This window comes from Salvelinus alpinus, chromosome 16 (genome assembly GCF_045679555.1).
Source record: "Salvelinus alpinus chromosome 16, SLU_Salpinus.1, whole genome shotgun sequence".
NCBI lineage: Eukaryota > Metazoa > Chordata > Actinopteri > Salmoniformes > Salmonidae > Salvelinus > Salvelinus alpinus.
The window spans coordinates 12,959,017-12,982,345 of NC_092101.1; the positions used below are offsets into that span (position 1 = coordinate 12,959,017).

A 23,329-nucleotide genomic window follows, 5' to 3' on the forward strand; every position below is an offset into this window, starting at 1 on the left:
TCTTTTGGTCATCCTTGAGATGTCACTATAACTTGATTGGAGTCCACCTGTGGCCACTTCAATTGCTTAGACATGATTTTGAAAGAAACACACCTGTCTATGTAAGGTCCCACAGTTGACAATCCATGTCAGAGCATAAACTATACCATGAAGTCGAAGGATCTGTTCGTAAATCTCTTAGTTTGAATTGTGATGATGCATATATCTGGAGCAAGGTATAAAACCATTTCTAGAGTGTCGAAAGTTTCCAAGAGCACAGTGGTCTCCATTGGGAAATATAAGAAATATGGAACTTCTCAGACTCTGCCTAGAGCTGGCCATCTGACCAAACTGAGCACCTGGCAAGAAGGACCTTGGTCAGAGAGGTGACAGAGAACCCAATGACCACTCTGACAGAACTACAGAGTTCCTTGCCTGAGATGGGAGAAACTGGCAGAAGGACAACCGTCTCTACAGCACTTCACCAATCTGGGCTTTATGGGAGAGAGGACAGACGGAAGCCAATCCTGAGAAAAAGGCACATGACAGCACGCCCGGAGATTGCAAAAAGACGTAAAAGACTCTGAGAGCATAAGGCAAAAGATGCTGTGGTATGATGAGACAAAAATTGAACTGAATGCAAAGCTCTATGTCTGGAGAAAACCAGGCACAGCTCATCAACTGCCTAACCATGAAGCATGGTGGTGGCAGCATCATGCTATGGGGGTGCTTTTCAACGGCAAGGACTGGGAGACTGGTAAGGATAGAGGGAACAATGAATGTAGCCAAATACAGGCAGATCCTTGATGAGAACCCGCTTCAGAGTGCAAACGACTTTAAACTGGGGCGAAGATTTATGTTCCAACAGGACAATGACCCCTAGCATACAGCCAACGCAATGCTGGAATAGCATCAGAACAAGAATGTGAAAGTCCTTGAGTGGCCCAGCCAAAGCCCAGACTTGAATCCCATTGTAAATCTGTTGATAGACTTGAAGATTGTTGTTCACCCCATCTAATGTAACATAGCTTGAGAAAATCTGCAAGGAAGAATGGGAGAAAATCTCAGAATCCAGATGTGCAAAGCTGATACGACATTCCCAAGAAGACTCAAAGCTGTAATCACCGCGAAAGGTGCTTCTACAGCGATGTGAATACTTATGTGAATAAGATATTTCTGTATTTATTTTTCAATACATTTGCAAACATTTCTAAAAACATGTTTTAACTTTGGGCCCGATTCTGACGTAGGAAATTACGCCTTTCAAATGCACACACGCCTTTCCTACGCACTTCCCAGTAGTTGGTATTCAGACTTACCTTATGAAGGTGTGTAATGGGTGTACATTAGTGTACTGTACATATAATTATAATAAGGAGAATAGTGTACAATAGTAGATTATACCCTCGTCTGTTGCCTGCACTAACCGTGGAACTGTGTGATGACACAACCAAGTATTGCACCATGTGTCACGTTCAAACTGTTACGGTTTGGTCTGCACCTCCCTCCATAATGATTTAATTTAACATCTATTTTTTTTGATCAACTGTTACTAATGATCCTCAGCAACAACCACATGGCCGTGACGCCGTTTACAAAGGAAGCAATTGAAGGTAAACATAACAATGTAATTAAATGTAATGATAATGTATGCTGAAGGGAACTAACAGTAAATAATATTTAACATGATAGAAATAGGAAACCGAGAAAGCCAGGGTAGCCTATGATTAAGACATTTGAGAGTGCCCATCCCTGCAAGTCTACAATTTAAATTATGCATACTGGCACAGATTTCATAAACTTTACTGTGGGAAAGTTGATATGTTGATATTCTTCAGTTTGCTGCCATATGACTGGTTTCACATTTGTCTCCAGCTATTTTCTTCACATGTTGTTGTGTTAGAAAGTGGGATTAAAATTGATTTGATATTTTTGTCAACAATCTACTCAAAAGTGGAAGAAAAATTCAAACATTTGTACAAAATTTATGAAAAATAAAACACTAATATATCTTGATTACATAAGTATTCAACCCCCTGATTTAATACATGTTAGAATCACCTTTGGCAGTGATTACAGCTATGAGTCTTTGGTAAGTCTCTAAGTGCTTTGCACACCTGGATTGTACAATATTTGCACATTATTCTTTTTACATTTCTTCAAGCTCTGTCAAGCTGCTTATTGATCAAATCAAATCAAACTTTATTTGTCACATGCACCGAATACAAGTGTAGCCCTTACCGTGAAATGCTTACTTACAAGCCCTTAACCAACAGCGCAGTTCAAGAAGAGTTAAGAAAATATTTACCAAATAAACTAAAGTAAAAAATAGTCATAAAAAGTAACATAATAAAATAACAACTACAAGGCTATATACAGGTCAGTTGAGGTAATTTGTACATGTAGGTAGGAATGAAGTGACACTGCATAGATAATAAACAGCGAGTAGCAGCAGTGTACAAAACAAATGGAGGGGGGGGGGGTTCAATATAAATAGTCCGGGTGGCCATTTGATTAATTGTTCAGCAGTCTTATGGCTTGGGGGTAGAAGCTGTTAAGGAGCCTTTTGGTCCTAGACTTGGCGCTCCGGTACCGCTTGCCGTGCGGTAGCAGAGAAAACAGTCTATGACTTGGGTGACTGGAGTCTCTGACAATTTTATGAGCTTTCCTCTGACACAGCCTATTATATAGGTCCTGGATGGCAGGAAGCTTGGCCCCAGTGATGTACTGGGCCGTACGCACTACCCTCTAGCACCTTACGGTCAGATGCCGAGCAGTTGTCATACCAGGCGGTGATGCAACCGGTCAGTATGCTCTGGATGGTGCAGCTGTAGAACTTTTTGAGGATCTGGGGACCCATGCCAAATCTTTTCAGTCTCCTGAGGGGGGAAAAGGTTTTGTTGTGCCCTCTTCACGAATGTCATGGTGTGTTTGGACCATGATAGTTTGTTGATGATGTGGACACAGAGGAACTTGAAGCTCTCGACCCGCTCCACTACAGCCCTGTCAATGTTAATGGGGACCTGTTCAGCCCTCCTTTTCCTGTAGTTCACGATCAGCTCCTTTGTCTTGCTCACGTTGAGGGAGAGGTTGTTGTTCTGGCACCACACTGCCAGTTCTCTGACCTCCTCCCTATAGGCTGTCTCATCGTTGTCGGTGGTCAGGTCTACTGTTATGTTGTCGGCAATCTTAATGATGGTGTTGGAGTTGTGTTTGGCCATGCAGTCATGGGTCAACAGGGAGTACAGGAGGGGACTAAGGACACACCACTGAGGGGCCCCAATGTTGAGGATCAGCGTGACAGACGTGTTGTTGCCTACCCTTACCATCTGGGGGCGGGCCCGTCAGGAAGTCCAGGATCCAGTTGCAGAAGGAGGTGTTTAGTCCCAGGGTACTTAGCTTAGTGATGAGCTTCGTGGGCACTATGGTGTTGAATGCTGAGCTGTAGTCAATGAACAGCATTCTCACATAGGTGTTCCTTTTGTCCAGGTGGGAAAGGGCAGTGTGGAGTGCGATTGAGATTGCGTCATCTGTGGATCTGTTGGGGCGGTATGCAAATTGGAGTGGGAAGGATGCTGTTGTGAGCCATGACCAGCCTTTCAAAGCACTTCATGGCTACCGACGTGAGTGCTACGGGGCGCTAATCATCGAGGCAGGTTACCTTGGCTTCCTTGGGCACAGGGACTATGGTGGTCTGCTTGAAACATGTAGGTATTACAGAATCTGTCAGGGAGAGGTTGATAATGTCAGTGAAGACACTTGCCAGTTGGTCCGCACATGCTTTGAGTACGCGTCCTGGTAATGCGTCTGGCCCCGCCAGTGTAAATGTTGAACTGTTTAAAGGTCTTGCTCAAATTGGCTAACGAGAGCGTTATCACACAGTCATCCAGAACAGCTGGTGCTCTCATGCATGCTTCAGTGTTGCTTGCCTCGAAGGGACATAAAAGGCATTTAGCTCGTCTGGTAGGCTCGCGTCACTGGGCAGCTCGCGTCTGGCTTTCCCTTTGTAGTTCATAATAGTTTTCATGCCCTGCCACATCCGATGACCGTCAGAGCCGGTGTAGTAGGATTCAATCTGAATCCTGTATTGACACTTTGCTTGTTTGATGGTTCGTTTGAGGGCATAGCCGGATTTCTTATTAGCGTCCGGATTAGTGTCCTGCTCCTTGAAAAAAAAAAAGCTCTAGCATTTAGCTCGACGTGGATGTTGTCTGCATGGCTTCTGGTTGGGATATGTTCGTACAGTCACTGTGGGGACGACATCGTCGATGCACTTATTGATGGAGCCGATGACTGAGGTGGTATACTCTTCAATGCCATTGGATGAATCCCGCAACATATTACAGTCGGTGTTAGCAAAACAGTCCTGTAGCGTAGCATCCGCGTCATCTGACCACTTCCGTATTGAGCAAGTCACTGGTACTTCCTGCTTTAGTTTTTGCTTGTAAGCAGGAATGAGGAGGATAGAATTACGGTCAGATTTGCCGAATGGAGGGCGGTGGAGAGCTTTGTATGCATCTCTGTGTGTGGAGTAAAGGTGGTCTGGAATTGTTTTCCCTCTGGTTGCACGTGATATTTTGATGAAAAATTTGTAAAACTGATTTAAATTTGCCTGCATTAAAGTCCCCAGCCACTAGGAGTGCCGCTTCTGGATGAGCATTTTCTTGTATGCTTATGGCCTAATAGAGTTGGTTTAGTGCGATCTTAGTGCCAGCATCGGTCTGTGGTGGTAAATAGACAGCTACGAATAATATAGATATAGAACTCTGTTGGTAGATAGTGTGGTCTACAGCTTATCATAAGGTACTCTACCTCAGGCGAGCAATACCTCAAGACTTCTTTAGGGGCAGAATCGTAGGTTCATCAATTTTATTTTCCAATGATTGCATGTTAACCAGTAGAACGGATGGAAGTAGGACTTTACTCGCTTGCCTACGGATTCTCAGAAGGCAGCCGGACCTGTGCCCCCTTTTCCTCTGTCTTTTCGTCACGCAAATGACTGGGATTTGAGCCATTTCCTGGGAAAGAAATATATCCTTCTCGTCGAACTCATTAAAGGAAAACGTTTCTTCCAGTTCATGGTGAGTAATCGCTGTTCTAAGAGACGGTAGCAGCAACATTATGCACAAAATAATTTAAAAAAATAAGTTACAAACAACATTAAAGAAAACTAACAAAATAGCACAGTTGGTTAGGAGCATGTAAAATGTCAGCCATCCTCTTCGTACTACCATCGTACTATGGCGCCGAAGAGGATCATTGCTCGACAGCCATTTTCAAGTCTTGCCATAGATTTTCAAGCTGATTTAAGTCAAAACTGTAACTAGGCCACTCGGGAAGTGGTACAAACGGGATGGATGTTTTGGAATATTTTTTATTCTGTACAGGCTTCCTTCTTTTCCCTTCTCAGTTTTCTCTTATCACAGTCATTAAACTATGTAACTGTTTTAAAGTCACCATTGACCTGATGGTGAAATCGCTGAGTGGTTTCCTTCCTCTCCGGCAACTGAGTTAGGAAGGACTCCTGTATATTTGTTGTGACTGGGTATATTAATACACCATCCAAAGTATAATTAATAACTTCACAATGCTCAAAGGGATATTCAATGTCTTTTTTTTAAACATTTTTTACCCAACTACCAATAGTGGTCCTTCTTTGCGAGGCATTGGAAAACCTACTTAGTCTTTGTGGTTGAATCTGTGTTTGAAATGTACTGAGAGACTGAGAGACCTTACAGATAATTGTAAGTGTGGGGTACAGAGATGAGGTAGACATTCAAAAATAATGTTAATTAAACACTATTGTTGCACACACCGTGAGTCCATGCAACTTATTATTTGACTTGTTAAGCAAAAATGTACTGCTGAACTTATTTAGGATTGCCATAACAAATGGGTTGAATACTTATTGACTCAAGACATGTCAGCTTTTCATTTTTTGATCATTAGTACAAATTTTGGAAAACATAATTCCCCTTTGACTTTATGGGGTATTGAATGTAGGCCAGTGACCAAAAAAATCTACATTTAATCCATTTTAAATTCAGGCTGTAACACAACAAAATTTGGAAAAAGTCGATGGGTGTGAATACTTTCTTTCAATGCCATTCCCTCCTATATCTTCTTGACTGAGTGCTCTACTCAGTCAAAACCAATACCTTAGCTTTTAGGATGAGACAAACACTTGCATCAAAATGTCTGAATTTCCAACAAGATATTGAGTTTTCTTTTGTTCCCCTCTACAGTCATTGTTTTGTTGAGTACATTTGACTCATCCAATCTACCTGCTTACTGGTTTGAACAGAATGCGTTGACGTCACCAGTTCCGTTTTGCATAACAAGAACAAATTTGGTAGCAAACAATGCCCCATGCTGACTGGGTTAAAACCTGTGGAGTGGTCTTATCTGGTGTCCATCAAGCCCCACTGTGCTAGTTTATCTGCACAGCCTTGCTCCAACGACTCAGAAACCACTGGTGACGTCAACGCACACCCACTCTCAAACGCCTCAACCTCTGTGGTTGATGACTTGGGGCCTCTGGCACAGAGGTAGGACTGTGAGAAAGTGTGTGTGTGCGGATGTGCTTGTTTGAGAATATAACAACACACACAAGCCACCGCAGCCTAGCCTCTCTGTCTACACTTTCTGCCCAAACCCTCAACACTGTCACCAACAATAATATTCTCTCTAAACTGCGCGCCTGCGCAGCCGCACACCTCCTCCAGGACTGCCGCCCAGAAGAAATGCCATGCCGCGCAGAGACGCAAGAGATTGAACTTCACTGAGTTCGCCCCATTAGTTTGCACTATATTGATCAACGTTTTTTCTGTGATCGAATCAACATTATATCAGCCAATTTTCAATGCAACAAAACAAAACAAAACGAATCTAACTTTGCAAGATTGAGTCTGTGATTTTGTTGTAGGCAGAGCCAGAGCGCAACGGAGTAGAATTCTATTGGCGGGTGTAGCCCACGAGCGGTCTTTCAATCACCCGCGAGAGAATGGCTTTTCAGATCAGAGCCGCGCGTGTGGACATTTGTTGATATTCTTTGCTAGATAGCGATTTATTAGCCCAGTTATAGATAAGTATAGGTCAGCAATGGAGAGTTACCGCTTCATACAAGAGCACAAAACGTGTAGGCTACATTTCAAGCTGTCTTTTAAAGCCAGTCAGGTAAAAAGCTTATGTCTTAATTAAAGCAGTAGTGTTGTTTTTTGAGACAGGCTTGAATATGCACATAATCCAATAGACAGAGGGGTAGCCTACATTGTCTAATTCGCTGTATGGTAATAATAATACAATTCATTTTTTAAAGTGGTTTCTTGCATCATATAACACTATACAATGCAATTTACAGTCACCTATATGGCCCATGGTGTTACAGACCAAATAAAAAATAATTAGTCAAACACTTCATAATGTAAAAACGTTTCTAAAAGTCTCATGCAATGTAGGCCTGCATTGAACACCACATATACTGTAGGCTATTTCATAGAAATCAAAAGCTATTTCCGTGTGAAAATGTTATGTGATTTGCTCCATTGGTTTTGTTGGTAGGCCTACATTATGCCTAAATAGCCACAATAGCCCATTGGCTACTGTCTAAAACTGTAATGGTACAGCCTCAAATGTTCACTGTGAACGTGCTCCGGAAGTTGTACAAAATTCTTACAACATTCAAGTTGCCACTCACAAGACCAACAATTTGCTCAGGGCCCCAAAAATTTGAGGGTCTCATCAAACAAACATTCTCACAGAAAGGGGACAGACAATTTTATGTTTCCTTCCTAAGAGACACCAGGCACATGTGACAAGAGGACATCATGCCCAGTGTGCCTCAGTCTTCCTCTTCTTGGCTGCGAAGTCTTAATGTGAAAAGGAAGTGGAGGAACCTGCCTCACACCAGGGCTCAATCACTTGTTTATTGAAAGGCACCTATTAAAGCCATATGAGTCTTATTAGAGGAGAGCACCCCTGCTCCCCTGAGCTTGTTTGTTCCATGGCGAGCCCTGCTCTGAGTCCTGCTCTGCCCGTTGAGCGCTCATGTTCCATGGCCCGCCTGCCTAATTGTGGCCGCTCGGGGGTAGATGCAAAGGGGGTCGATGCAAAGGGACAAATCAAGACCTGGCCCGCTGGGGCCCTAATCAGACTCAGCTGGCAGGACGCAGAGGGTGTGTGTTTGTGGATGGTGTGTGGGGGGAAGGGAGGTTGTGTGTGTGTGTGTGTGTGTGTGTGTGTCTGCGCGTGTGTCTATTCTGAGTACATGGTTGGGGGGTTTACTCATCAATATAACTTGTGGGAAGAGGGCTGCAGGTTTCTGATAGGGCTTAATTAGTTTATGACCTGAGCAGTCTAACCCATGTATCATCCCTTAACCATTCAGCACAAGTTAATGGCAATCACCTCATCCTTACACGGTGTGCCATTAGATTAAGAGTTTCCATGTTAGTGCTAATCAGTTCCCCACGTACCTTACCCAACATAATCAATAAGATTAGTCAGGCCTACTTACACTACATGACCAAAAGTATCAAGTCAAGTTGAGTCGCTCAGAGAGAAAAATAATCCACAGACGGGTCTCTGCTCGTCGAACATCTCATTCCAAAATTATGGGCATTAATATGGAGTTGGTCCCCCCTTGCTGCTATAACAGCCTCCGCTCTTCTGGGAAGGCTTTCCACTAGATGTTGTAACGTTGCTGCTGGAATTTGCGTTCATTCAGCCACAAGAGCATTAGTGAGGTCAGGCACTTCCACACTGATCTTGACAAACCATTTATGTATGGACCTCGCTTTGTGCATGGGGGAATAGTCATGCTGAACCAGGAAAAGGCCTTCCCTAAACTGTTGCCACAAAGTTGGAAGCACAGAATCGCATTGTATGCTGTAGCGTTAAGATTTCCCTTCACTGGAACTAAGGGGCCTAGCCTGAACCATGAAAAACAGCCCTAGACCATTATTCCTCCTCCATTAAACTTTACAGTTAGCACTATGCATTCGGGCAAGTAGCGTTGTCCTGGCATCCGCCAAACCCAGATACGTCCGCCGGACTGCTAGATGGTGAAGTGTGATTCATCCCTCCAGAGAACACGTTTCCACTGTTCCAGAGTCCAATGGCGGTGAGCTTTAAACCACTCCAGCCGACGCTTGGCATTACACATGGTGATCTTCGGCTTGTGTGCTGCTGCTCGGCCACGGAAACCCATTTCATGAAGCTCCCGACGAGCAGTTCTTGTGCTGACGTTGCTTCCAGAGGCAGTTTGGAATTCGGTAGCGAGTGTGGCAACCAAGGACAGACGGTTTTTACTCGCTACATGCTTCAGCACTCGGCAGTCCCGTTCTGTGTACTTCTGTAGCCTACCACTTCGCGGCTGAGCCGTTGTTGGTCCTAGACGTTTCCACTTCACACTATCAATAGGTACAGTTGACCAAGGCAGAAATTTGACGAACTGACTTGTTGGAAAGCTGGCATCCTATGACGGTGCCATGTTGAAAGTCACTGACCTCTTCAGTAAGGCCATTCTACTGCTAATGTTTGTCTATGGAGATTGCATGACTGTGTGCTCGATTTTATACACCTGTCAGCAATGGGTGTGTGTGCAATAGCCGAATCAACTAATTTGAAGGGGTGTCCACATACTTGTATACCGTTGAAGTCGGAAGTTTACATACACCTTAGCCAAATACATTTAAACTCAGTTTTTCACAATTCCTGACATTTAATCCTAGTAAAAAATTCCTTGTCTTAGGTCTGTTAGGATCACCACTTTATTTTAAGAATGTGAAATGTCAGAATAATAGTAGAGAGAATGATTTATTTCAGCTTTTATTTTGTTCATCACATTCCCAGTGGGTCAGAAGTTGACATACACTCAATTAGTATTTGGTAGCATTGCCTTCAAATTGTTTAACTTGGGTCAAACGTTTCGGGTAGCCTTCCACAAGCTTCCCACAATAATTTGGGTGAATTTTGGTCCATTCCTCCAGACAGAGCTGCTGTAACTGAGTCAGGTTTGTAGGCCTTGCTCGCACACGCTTTTTCAGTTCTACCCACACATTTTCTATAGGATTGAGGTCAGGGTTTTGTGATGGCCACTCCAATACCTTGACTTTGTTGTCCTTAAGCCATTTTGCCACAACTTTGGAAGTATGCTTGGGGTCATTGTCCATTTGGAAGACCCATTTGCGACCAAGCTTTAACTTCCTCACTGATGTCTTGAGATGTTGCTTCAATATATCCACATAATTGTCCTTCCTCATGATGCAATCTATTTTGTGAAGTGCACCAGTCCCTCCTGCAGCAAAGCACCCAAACAACATGATGCTGCCACCACGTGCTTCACTATTGGGATGGTGTTCCTTCCCCTTTTTCCTCCAAACATAACGATGGTCATTATGGCCAAACAGTTCTATTTTTGTTTCATCAGACCAGAGGACATTTCTCCAAAAAGTATGATTTTTGTCCCCATGTGCAATTGCAAATCATAGTCTGGCTTTTTTATGGCGGTTTTGGAGCAGTGGCTTCTTCCTTGCTGAGCGGCCTTTCAGGTTATGTTGATATTGGATTAATTTTACTGTGGCTATAGATACTTTTGTACCTGTTTCCTCCAGCATCTTCACAAGGTCCTTTGATGTTGTTCTGGGATTGATTTGCACTTTTCGCACCAAAGTACGTTCATGTCTAGGAGACAGAACGCGTCTCCTTCCTGAGCGGTATGACGGCTGCGTGGTCCCATGGTGTTTATACTTGCGTACTATTGTTTGTACAGATGAACGTGGTACCTTCAGGCGTTTGGAAATTGCTCCCAATGATGAACCAGACTTGTAGAGGTCTATAATAGTTTTTCTGAGGTCTTGGCTGATTTCTTTAGATTTTTCCATGATGTCAAGCAAAGAGGCACTGAGTTTGAAAGTAGGCCTTGAAATACATCCACAGGTACACCTCCAATTGACTCAAATTATGTCAATTAGCCTATAAGAAGCTTCTAAAGCCATGACATAATTTTCTGGAATCTTCCAATCTGTTTAAATGCACAGTCAACTTAGTGTATGTAAACTTCTGACCCACTGGAGTTGTGATACAGTGAGTTATAAGTGAAATAATCTGTCTGTAAACAATTGTTGGAAAAATTACTTGTGTCATGCACAAAGTAGATGTCCTAACCGACTTGCCAAAACTATAGATTTTTAACAAGAAATTTGTGGAGTGGTTGAAAAACGAGTTTTAATGACTCCAACCTAAGTGTATGTAAACGTCTGACTTCAACTATATATAGTGTATGTAGTCACCAAAGTCCTATCCCTGTAGCTGAAACCCCTTCAGATTGGCCAAGACCATAAGCACTTGGTTCGGGTACATTTCAACACATTGAAATATCCTATTTCCAATTGGAAAAGGTATTGAATTGAACAAACCTCAAGGTTTGCGTCTGACTACATCGTCAACTCGTACTACCCCCGAAGTGTGTGTGCTGTATCTTAGTGGGTATCTAAATGTGCCTATGAGCAGCTGGCCTGCTCTCTGGCTTACATCTGTGCTTTACATGACGACTCGTCCAGATGTGATTGACGTCAGTCTCACGACATACAAGCCACCTTCAAACGGGAGTCCCTGCTTACAGACAGGACACACACACACTCTCTCCCTTTGATGTGGGAGCAGAGATCAGAGCCTCCCTGCCTTGGCTCTCCACCCCTCCCTCGTTCCCTCCACCCCACCCCTCCCTCCCTTCCTCCTTTAACCAAATGTTTACCGCTCCTGTTTTTCCCCCTCATATGCCTCCATGCAGCCAATGCCACACCCTTCATTTTTTTCCTTTCTTAATTTTCTTTTACATGGGAGTGTTTTTTCCACGCAACATATTATACACATTCCTCCCATAGACTGCAAAGACAGGGAAATCGCTGGAAATACTCCTTATTCAAGAAACAACTATTAGTATTTTCTCTCATGGCCAGCGCTTTCACTTCCACTGATGACATCACAGTCTGTCAAACTTTGTGTCATTCACACTGAGAGGGCTTGACAGATAAATACTTGTCTTTTGCCTGATGAGCTTTTAATGAACTTCCATTTTCCTCCAAGAATGGCTGAATATCTCTCGCCGATTTGTTTGTTCTTGATTTTATGCACCTTGTTTGGACTGCGAGGTAGCAACAGTGTGATTTTTCCCTTTCCATTGGGAAAGAGCATGTTGATCCCATTCTAAGAGGACAATAATGAAACACGGGAGAGAAAGAAGAGGGTCATACCACAGAGGTCAAGCCAGGGCTGGCCTCCTCTAGCGGAGAGATTTGAGAGGACAAGCACTAGCTAATTGCTAAGAGATACCCAGCACGCAAGCAGAGTCCTACCGGCTAAAGTTCCATACTGTAATACCCACCTGTGGAGATAGGGGAAAGGGCTCATGCTGGAATACCACTTTTTTCACTTCATGACACTTCATTCATTTCATGCCTTCTTGCCTCCTCGCCTAGGTCATGGGATTGAGCAGAGCTGATGGTATCATAGTAAGTAGTCATGAGTTGCAGGTTGGCAATGTCCCAATGGGTAATGTTTGTGTCATAGCAAATGAAAGCAGATGGTAATACAAATGGGTGGTGGTTTGGGTGAGTTACTGCCATAGAAGAGCACTTCAAAACCAAGAGAAAAGCACTTCAGGTAAATGCAAGTCTTTTAAAGAGCTTGGACTTCAATTTTCACAGAAGTTTCTTTCAACTGTCAACATTTGAGGGGAGTTATTTCCTTTCCAAAAGCACAAGAGGCCACAAGAGGCAGGGGTGAAAGTGAGTCCACGAGAGGCAGGGGTGAAAGTGAGACCACGAGAGGCAGGGGTGAAAGTGAGACCACGAGAGGCAGGGGTGAAAGTGAGGCCACGAGAGGCAGGGGAGAAAGTGAGGCCACGAGAGGCAGGGGAGGAAGTGAGTCCACGAGAGGCAGGGGAGGAAGTGAGTCCACGAGAGGCGAGGGTGAAAGTGAGTCCACGAGTGGCAGGGGTGGAAGTGAGGCCACGAGAGGCGAGGGTGAAAGTGAGGCCACGAGAGGCAGGGGAGGAAGTGAGGCCACGAGAGGCGAGGGTGAAAGTGAGGCCACGAGAGGCAGGGGAGAAAGTGAGGCCACGAGAAGTAGGTTCCACACTAGATGTGAGAGGATTGAGCTGTGTAGCCATTGGGTTGTAGCACTCTCTTGACAGGCCTGAGCAGGGCCCACCACAGTAGCTTATCTACCTCTCCCAGTCGTCTGTCACAAGCGCCTCTGACGTCACGGCCCCGGCCAGAGTTTATGGGTATACGGACGGTGGCATTCTGGAGCCGTTGTAGTGCTCATCTGATACATGGCTGCTTGTGTGTTACCACAGGACCACTGCTGGATAGGATAGGATCCTCCAGTTCCCCCTTGAGTAAGTGAAGCCAAAGCGTGTGAGTGGGTGTGTTTGTGGGAGGTGGGGTGGGTGATACTGTACGGGTATGGGTGGTGTGTGTGTGTATTTATTTGTATCTGTTATATCGGTTACTTCTACACTCTCACTCTTCATGTATACATCCTGTAAATCTTTGAAGCGGCTTTAATAGCTGAAGTTCTTTTTACCTCTGATTCTTGTTGGCTGGTACAGAGGCTTGTTCCGGTAAGAGTTCATCCACAGTGCGGAACAGTATAGTCAGTTGGCGGTGAACAAAAGCAAAGAAGGCCTATCTTTTGGCTTTGCTTTGGAGATCTTTCCAAAAGTTTCTCAGTTCCTTTAGTTCTTAACATTTCAGTTTATTTATGATTAATGTGAGACAATATGGGTTCTATTATCTTATTGGCTCAAGTGGTACATTCAACTTTTGTTCAGCTGTGCCACACCAACTTACTAGGCCAAACATTCCCCTTTTATAAACCGCTAAATGTCAAAAGCTCACATATTTGTCATATTAGGTCAAACTGCTTATCTGGATTACAATGTTTATAAAAATGATGATTATTATAAAAACCATATTATTCTTAACCCATTTGGTCAAGCCAGTTAAAGTCCCGAAGTATTGTGGCTCTGATACCAGGGACGTTTGTTTGTGTGCTTGCATGTATATGGAGGGTGGAACATGTATGTGTTCAGAACTTCAGAACTGCATGTTACCAGTAAAGTTGGGTCTCTCTTACCCTGTTGACAGCGAGTCAAGTTGAGTCGCTCAGAGAGAAAAATAATCCACAGGCGGGTCTCTGATGACTCCATGTCTGTTCTCGTGCAACGACTTCTCTTCAAGGGCTATTTTTAGAAAACATATGCTCATGGCTGTATCTTATGTTGTTGTACACGGAACGTTTTTCCCTTTTGGTCAACTTGTATAAATTGATACACAGTGAATGTATTATGTTGTGGGGTTGAATTTTGTTCGGCTGTTGAGATGATAAATAACTTGTATAACATGTTTATCAGTATCCAGAAATGACTTATAAACACCAGAAGCTAGACCAGATAAGAGAAGAATAGTCAGTAACCTATATAAAACACCTTTGGCTAGACCCGGTACAAAAGTATACAGGGCAAAGAGGTTTATATAGCCTCATTTACACGTTAACCATGGAGTTTGTGTTCAAAAGTTGAGTGTTTGACATAGGTTTAATAGGAAGTGTTGAAATTGTTTACTCTAGACTGGCACATGGGACCTCAAATAAAAAGTCAGTTTTGCGCTAATGCTCTGTCTTCATACGTAAGATGTGCAGTTTCAAATACATTATTTTTTTCTTTTTTTTGGTGGTGCACCACGTTGTTTTGCTACGGGTGTCAGGTCGCGCACAATGGGGTGAGAGGTGCAACACTAACATCCCCCTTTCCCAAACCAGGGGCCCCCTTTCCCCCCAGTACAAAGCTTACGCATCACCAGGAACACACACACCAAAAAAGGTCCACTCCTCTGTTTTCCAACATTCTCTGCCTCCACTCCCTTCTTTCCTGGTGTGTAAGGGCTGCGGGAACTTCCCCGAGACAAACACACACACTTTGATTGTCATAGGTCGGCGAGGCCCCCGGAGCTGGTTCTCACGCCACTCGGAAAGAAAACAGAAGGGGGATTGGGACTATTTTTTAGCTAAAAGCGGTATTTGGGGAACGACCTTTGTCTGAATGACACAGACCTGAATGCTTCTTTGAGTTTCCTCTGAATCACTAGTCACTAGTAACCCCTACCCCCTACCTCCTTGTACAAATTACCTCGACTAACCTGTACCCCCTGTATATAGCCTCGTTATTGTTATTTTATTGTGTTACTTCTTCTTCTTTTTTTACTTTAGTTTATTTGGTAAACATTTTCTTAACTCTTTCTTGAACTGCACTGTTGGTAAAGGGCTTGTAAGTAAGAATTTCAAGGGAAAGTCAACACTTGTTGTATTCAGCGCATGTGACAAATAAAGTTTGATTTCATTTGAATCCTGAGGGGGGCTTATCCTTTTATCCAGGAACTAATGGATTTGCTCTTTTTCCCACAATTGAAGAGGAAAGGAAACATGGAGGATTATCTTTGTGTTTGTGGAGATCAGATGACGTTTCGATATCACCGTTCCTGTTCAGTATAAGATAGTAATTTAGTGATTAGTCTGCACCAAATGTTTGTGTGTGTGCGTGTGTATATGTGCATGTGTATATGTGCCAGTAGTCTCCTCGGGAGAAACCCCAGAAGGGTGCGTGCCACAGTGGGATACAGGGAGGCCTGTCTCCCATGAGTTCTGACAGTAGTCCAGACTCAAAGAGAAGGGAGAGGAGACACTGACTGACGTCTGAGAACAATGACAACACCAAGGTCACTATCACCAGTTATGACCTACCAGACAAAGAGCACCACCATAATAAGAGAAGATTGACTCGAAGGTTTATTCAGTGGAATGGCACAATTGGGTTAATGCTTGTGTGTCAAGTAACTACATGATACGTATCCTCCATGTTGAGTGTAACATCAGATTTTTTTATTATACTTTTTTGGGTCATTTACAGTAGCAAACACACTTATCCAGAGCAATTAGGGTTAAGTACCTTGCTCAAGGGCACATCGGACCTAGTTAGCTCGGGGATTCGAACCAACAACCTTTCGGTTACTGGCCCAACCTCTATACCGCTAGGCTACCACCCAGTCCACAAACTCATCTTACCTGTTCTCTGGCTGACATTTAAGATGCATGTACTTTAAATTGCTCTGTGCTCTCTATAGAGACACTGGTGTGCTGGGGAACATGCACTGACTGGCACAGTGATGAGTTATATTTCTGTCTCCAGTAGATGGTGCTACCTGACACTCAGAAGCCCATTCTGTTTCCAGTATTTTTTATTTAACTAGGCAAGTCAGTTAAGAACAACTTTTTTTTTTTTTTTACAATGATGGTCTACCCCAGCCAAACCCTCCCCTGACCCAGACAATTGTGCACCGCCTTATGGCACTCCTGATCACGGCCAGTTGTGATACAGCCTGGGATCGAACCAGGGTCTGCAGTGATGCCTCTAGCGCTGAGATGCAGTGCCTTAGACCGCTGCGCCACTCGGGAGCCCACTAGAGGGGACTAACAGTATGAATACCACTGTTTATGGACACTTGTTTTCCCACTCAGTCTGATAATCCCAGGTTTTTCCTAGTGGCATTTCTTGAACTTTGCCCAAGTGGTTTTCTTGGGAAAATATGCGCCATCATCTACCGCACTGTATTGCTTCTGGAAGTAGAAGTGAGTGGGAGCGTTGTTGAGAAGAGAAGCCGCCTGCAGCTGGGAAGGAGATAGCCACAGTCCATAAGTGTACTCTGATATCTCCAAGCCTCAGGCTCTGATAGTTTACTCAAACATTAACATTTCATGTGAATGACGTGGATTTCAGTTCTAATGGGCGAGTTTTGTTTCACGTGTGAGTGTTTTTGGAGGTTAATTCAGTTATTTTGGATAGAGCTATTCATAGCTGCTGACACCATTGGCATCGTGATTGATGACATCCCACCGTCAGAGCTGGCCCAAATCGCTCCGAGGGGACGGACGCATCTTTGAAAATTAGATGAAGGGAAGGGTGAGAAAAAGGGAGGGAAGGGAGGAGGAGAGGTGGGGTAATAAGGCAAGCCCCTCCCCCTGGGGCTCTCCCCACCAATCAGGGAGGAAAGGAAGGACGAGAGGTTGGGTAATAAGGCAAGCCCTGGCACTGATGCTCTTATACTGCAGCTCCTCCCCCTGGGACTCTCCTCACCAATCAGGTGGAGCTTGTTAAAACGCTGCTTTGAGCCGTCGAAATGCAAACCTATCTTTCACTCTCTCTCTCTGTTGCCCTCTCTCTCTGTTGCTCTCTCTCTCTCTCTCTCTCTCTCTCTCTCTCTCTCTCTCTCTCTCTCTCTCATTGTTTCTGATTAATGATGTCAGTCACTGCCTGAGTGTGGTGCAGGTTTGTTTTTAAATGTTAATTTAGGCAAAATACTGAGCCTCGTTGTATTTAGGGTGCATACGACACAACACACCCCATACAGAAGCATGCAGGTTCGACTGCTGTTGTGAGAGGAGTGAAATGCACTCGTACATCCACAGGTGGTTGTTGCAGGTGCCTCGAGGACATTCAGCAATAGTTTAACTCAAAAGAAATTCGCACGCCACACAGTGCTGGCAAATAATCACTTGTTTGTCGAAAGCATGACAAAAAACATCTGCAGCGCTTTCTATTCATTATGTGTTGAACTTGAAGTCGAGTGAAAGGGTATGTACCGTATGGGGTGAGGGTTTCAGCCTAACGTAATTACATGAGACTCCAGCCAGGGGGGGCATGCCGTATGTTTCAGGCTATGTATAGCCCTCTCGCATGTACCTCCATCAATGATAGAGGGCTATTCTTAGAATCACTCTCTCCAACTCCACCTCAGCCTGACCTTGCAGCTGCCGCCTGTATACCGTGGCACCGCCCTGGAACAACTCCGCTTCTGGAGTTCGATTGGACAAAGGAGAGTCACACAGGTCAGACGCACGGTCACGTATTCCTACCAAAGAGCCTAAAGGAGGAGGATATTGTAGTATTATAACTTTGTAAGCATTCACCTGCCGACTGCGGTATGTCCCTGTTGTATTGGATATACTTTGCTCATGCAGAGCCTGTGGTTGATTGGTAACAATTCCAGCTCTTGACACATACTGTAGCTTAGATGACTTCCTTCCAGAGACTGGGGTTCAATCCCCACATCCAGCATTCCCGCTGTATTTCCCACTTGCCTTTCTCCCCCTCCGATCTCCTAACTGAACGTCTAATTGCATCCTCAAAATATGAAGAGGAGTTCCCCTGTCCCATCAAACAGTCAGCCCTATTATGAGATTGGATGGCTATGGACTGATCACCCTGACATTTTGGGGTCAGGGTCTGGCTGCAGAGGTGGAGAGGTGCCAGCAGCACCATTTGTTTTAGTGCTGCCCAGGGCCCTGACAGAGGCGGAAGACTTTGGCACTGCTGACGTACGTGGTGAAGTCAGTGCTGACACTAGCGTGATTGCGTTCAAATAAATGGTGTGGGGGTTGTAGGGAATGGCTGCTGCTCGAGGCCTGCTATCACTAGGTCAGCTCTTTTCTATTCTCAATATACTGTGTATTAGCTATGAGGCAGGCAGAGATTGGTCAGTGCTGTTTTTTTGATGACGATAACTACAATGATGATTTCGGATTGAAGATTCACACATTTTCGGACTTCCATACCTCTGTCATCACACTGGACAGAATAAAGGAAGGGACAATGACATCTTGTCTTCCTGCTCCGCTGCTCCAGACACCTATTCACATGAATCGTCCCTTCTCTCTCTCTTCTCTCCTCAGTTTTGATGTGGAGAATGGGCTGCCGGTGGGACGCAGCCCTCTGGACCCCCAGGCCAGCCCCAGCTCCGGCCTGGTCCTGCAGGCCAACTACCCCCACAGCCAGCGCCGCGAGTCCTTCCTCTACCGCTCCGACTCAGACTTCGACCTCTCACCAAAAGCCATGTCCCGCAACTCCTCCATGGCCAGTGAGCTGTAAGTACCATTGGACCAAAGTGATGCATGACCCTCCTAACCTTACCTCTTCTCCAGGCCCTTTTCTTTTCCCACTCTCTCTCTCTCTCTCTCTCTCTCTCTCTCTCTCTCTCTCTCTCTCTCTCTCTCTCTCTCTCTCTCTCTCTCTCTCTCTCTCTCACTCTCACTCTCACTCTCACTCTCACTCTCTCACTCTCTCTCGCTCACTCTCTCTCTCTCTCTCTCTCTCTCTCTCTCGCTCACTCTTTCTGAATAGTTTTTTCTGACCTTCTGTCTCTCTTTTTGCTGTTGTTGCTCTCCCCCCACCCTTGATATTTCACTAACCAATACATGTCTACTCTCTTATATTTATACTGTCATAGCTAACCCTTCAACTATGATTCCCACAGAGGTCCCTAAAAACGTAACCTTCCTGTCTCGTATTGTTGATGTTTGTTTCTGGAGATCGGAGGCCATGTCACAGTCTGTTTACCCATGTCAAGTCTAGCTTAGTCACTGGACTCTCGCTCTATGTCTTTAAAGGGAAGAGGGCTTGAAGCACTGGGAAGTCGGTTGGCTGCCGCGGTGAGAGATGCGTGTGACACATTTTTTCTATTTAACTTCCCCTTTAAGGACCCACTGCGTTTGCAGGTTTCAGACACTTCCTGCCCTCACAAACCCCTTAACCCCTCCACACACCCCCACCCACCTCCTGCCCCAACACATAACCTTTAACCCCCCAGCCCATACATGCACACATCCCTCACCCCCTTTTCCTCCCGAACCATCCCATAAGAAAAACCCCACAGGCCTTGCATCTGAGTTGAGCCTGCTGCTGTTTGTGTGCTGCATGGATAGGCTGAGGCCTATAATCTTAACAGTAAGGCTCGACCACAAGACCACACATTATGTGCATGATAATGCCCCCAGAGCACAGTTTCAAAGGATTTTGTTTGTTTTTCCCACAGTTCTCACAGTCAGTTGTGTGCATGTCACTTGTTTCCTCTCCATGTGTCCAATGTGTTAACTGAAACAGGATATATGGGTGTTCAGGCTGCATTTAGGACGCCCATTGCTTTACACTCAGGGCGTACCATAGAGCCCCAGTATAGAGTATATTATATCAATATTGCCCTTGTAAGATGGTGATATTCTGTTCTTCACCTATTTGTTGAAGATGTAGTATCTAACCCAGTGTTTTTGTTTTCTTCTGTCCGTTTAGACATGGAGAAGACATGATTGTGACACCATTTGCACAGGTCAGTACTATGTTCATGCGTTTTCTCTTTAAGTGCATGGTAATATTGTGTGCAGTACAGTGAGCCAGCCTTCTGTACTTCTTGCGTGGAAAATCATATGATGCACAGTGCTGTCTTGGTGGTGTTTTAAGAGGTAGGGCGCCATTCATTACACACAAACACAAACACATGAAATACTTTATTTGAATCCACAAAGCACATTACAGTCGGGAAGGATTCAAACATTTCAAAGGTCTGAACACACGGGCCTACTTTAACGTAGCTGTGACGACATCTGTGTGCCAGCGATACTCGTCCAACCCAGACCACTGGCTTTTGCTGCAATAACCCATCTGCACGTAGTGCGTGTCATTGTGTGTCACAACTCAACTAGGGTTACAAAACAAGTGAGGTGTCTAATATTAACGTGCGTCGAAGCAGAGCCGGACAGATGTCAAATCTTCAAGGGTTTGGAAAGGAGAGATCTTTTATGGGCCGACTGCCTCCGCGATTTTTCACCGGGGTGACATTTTGAACTCGGAGCAGTCTTGAGTTGCAACATGAAGGCACACAAAGTACCTGAGACAGGTGTTTAGGGATGTTTTGTACCCCTGCACATCTTCAGTGTCTCACTAGAGCTCACGTGTGTGATAGGTGTATAATACCTTAGTGGCGGCAGGTAGCCTAGCGGTAAAGAGTGTTGGGCCAGTAACCGAAAGGTCGCTGGTTTGAATCCCCAAGCTGACTAGGTGAAAAAGCTGTCGATGTGCCCTTGAGCAAGGCTAAATTACTAAATTACTAAATTACTACCTGCACATGCCAAAGACAGCGCCATTAGCCTGGTCCCAGTACTTTTTGTGCAGTATAGCCAACTGGTCATTGTCACGATAGGTGCAGGCTATACAGCCCAAACAGATCTGGCACCAGGCTACAGAGCCATAGGCAGAGTTTGATCAACTACCCTTTATGTTGGCATCAAAATTCCAAAACCGTAACATTCTGATTTTCATTTGATTGTCTTGGGACAGACATAGCTCCCATTAAAAATCGAAAAACCCAAACGAAATCTTATGTTTTAGGAAATCTGGATATTGTGCGTAGAATATCATGGACATAATGCATCATACCACTAAATCAGTGTCCCTTTCACCCCCTCTCTTTAGGTGCTCGCCAGTCTCCGAACAGTCAGAAGCAACTTTGCCGTCATAACTCATCTGCAGGATCGGCCCAACAGGCGGCCGTCAGGCAGCAACCCTCCCTCAATGCCTACTCATACCAAGCCAAGCATACCAGGTCAGTAGGTTACGCATCTGATCATACCTCTTACATTACTTCACAACAATTGGCTTTGTTGTTCCCTAGTGTCTGCTGCACTCTGTGAAAATAATAAGTTCATAAGAACTGAAAATACAGCTTACGATCAAACTGTAAGATTGATTTGATGTTACTGCCATAATTGCAAGTATTGCTTATCTGTCAGCTTTCACGTTGGTAAGGGCAGTGCAGTGAGAATGCAAAGATGTAAGGAGACATACAGAAAAATATCTGTCTCTATATCCATCCTTTTGTGGGGGGGGGGGGGGGGGTGTTGACAAATGTAGACACTGGTCCTATTTTCTATGGCAATCCAAAATGTCATAGCTCGATACAAGTACTCAGGAGGATATTTGTAGTATTTGAAGCTGCCATGGTTTTAGAATTCGTTTTCACTGATAACAGACAAGAGAAAATATGCAATAAATGTCTAGACAATTAATTGTGTAGTCTCTGGTTTGAAATGGAGCCGTACAGTCTGATGCCAGATAACTGAACACATGGGGTCAGTGCCACATTCTGTGGGACTAGGGTCAAATAAAGAGAAAGTGATCACGCCTGCATAGCCGTGGGAAGTAGGGGTGCAGAGGGTGCCCCCTGAAAGATCTGATTAATAAAAAATATAAAAAAATGTAAGGAAATGTTTTTTTTCACAAAAGTAGTACACTGGGCATTTACTACTCCTGTATTAGCGGACCGATATAGATGTCTGTAGCGGGCAAAAAATGTTTTTAGCATCTCAGCTTTGGGAAAGAAAAATGTTTTTAAGATCATTAAGAAAGTTATCTTGTAAGGGTCAACAGTTGGAATTGTAAGAGTTGTTGCCCTGTCCCTTTCTCTGTGATCATCATTCTAATGGAATCCAGAAAGAACAAAACTCAGTCCTCAAACGTTTATATCAAAAGGTGCAAAGTTATGGGGAAAAGACCAAAACATCCACATCAAATTAAATTTCTTGATCAAATAACATGGAAAACAATCACTTTTTGTTCAGTATTAATTTACCATCCTTACAAACCACTTAATGTAAATGTATATTACTGTATTGTACATATGCTGGTCATCTAGGTTTGTACCTGTAGACTTTCCCTCACCATGATGAAAAACAATGTACAATACAGTAATTGAGTACATTGAGACATCAAGTGGTTTGTGATGATGTGGCTCAGTTGGTAGAGCATGGCGCTTGGAACAGTAGGGTTTTGGGTTCGATTCCCACAGGGGGACCAATACGAACAAGTATGAAAATGTATGCACTCACTACTGTAAATTGCTCCGGATAAGAGTATCTACTAAAATGGAAAAGGAATGAATATACCATTTGCAAAGTACTGTATTTCAAGAAACTGGAAAACATAAGCTATATGAAGCAGGTATTATCAGATTAACTGTTTTCTACAGATAATTATCAGACTCAAATGACAAATGCTGGTAAACACTGAAATACAATACATTTAGTTAAAACACTTTCACAAAAGTATTGCACCGGACCTTTACTAGTCCTGTATTAGCGGACGATATAGATGTCTTTGCACCCCCCCCCCCCCATCCAGACTAGGGTCTGGATGGGATGGTCTCTGGAGGTCTCTCTCAGGGCTTTAACAACATAATGATCTTTGACCCCCTCAGAGGAGCCCTACCAGAAGCTGGCCATAGAGACACTGGAGGAGCTGGACTGGTGTCTGGACCAGCTGGAGACCCTGCAGACCTGTCACTCAGTCAGCGAGATGGCTTCCAACAAGGTGAGCTGTGTTGCATTTGAACTGAGCCCCATCTACAGTAACAACCTGGAAATGATTGCTTAAAGCAGTGGTATTTCTCCCGACCCCACCCCAAAT

The 23,329-nt window shown here is 44.3% G+C and overlaps 1 protein-coding gene across 5 annotated transcripts in view; it reads left to right on the forward strand.

The window, feature by feature from the left end:
- Positions 1-23,329, forward strand: part of LOC139540837 (3',5'-cyclic-AMP phosphodiesterase 4C-like) — a 177,824-nt gene that overhangs the window by 115,344 nt on the left and 39,151 nt on the right. For 3 of the 5 annotated variants that reach the window (XM_071344835.1, XM_071344833.1, XM_071344837.1), the window contains 5 exons: positions 18,769-18,960; positions 19,483-19,524; positions 20,162-20,198; positions 21,341-21,470; positions 23,121-23,233. In XM_071344835.1, coding sequence (XP_071200936.1) covers positions 18,769-18,960; positions 19,483-19,524; positions 20,162-20,198; positions 21,341-21,470; positions 23,121-23,233 — 514 coding nt within the window. Of the gene's footprint in view, positions 1-12,988; positions 13,382-18,768; positions 18,961-19,482; positions 19,525-20,161; positions 20,199-21,340; positions 21,471-23,120; positions 23,234-23,329 lie in introns of those variants that run through there. The other 2 variants (XM_071344838.1, XM_071344836.1) reach the window with 2 other exon arrangements.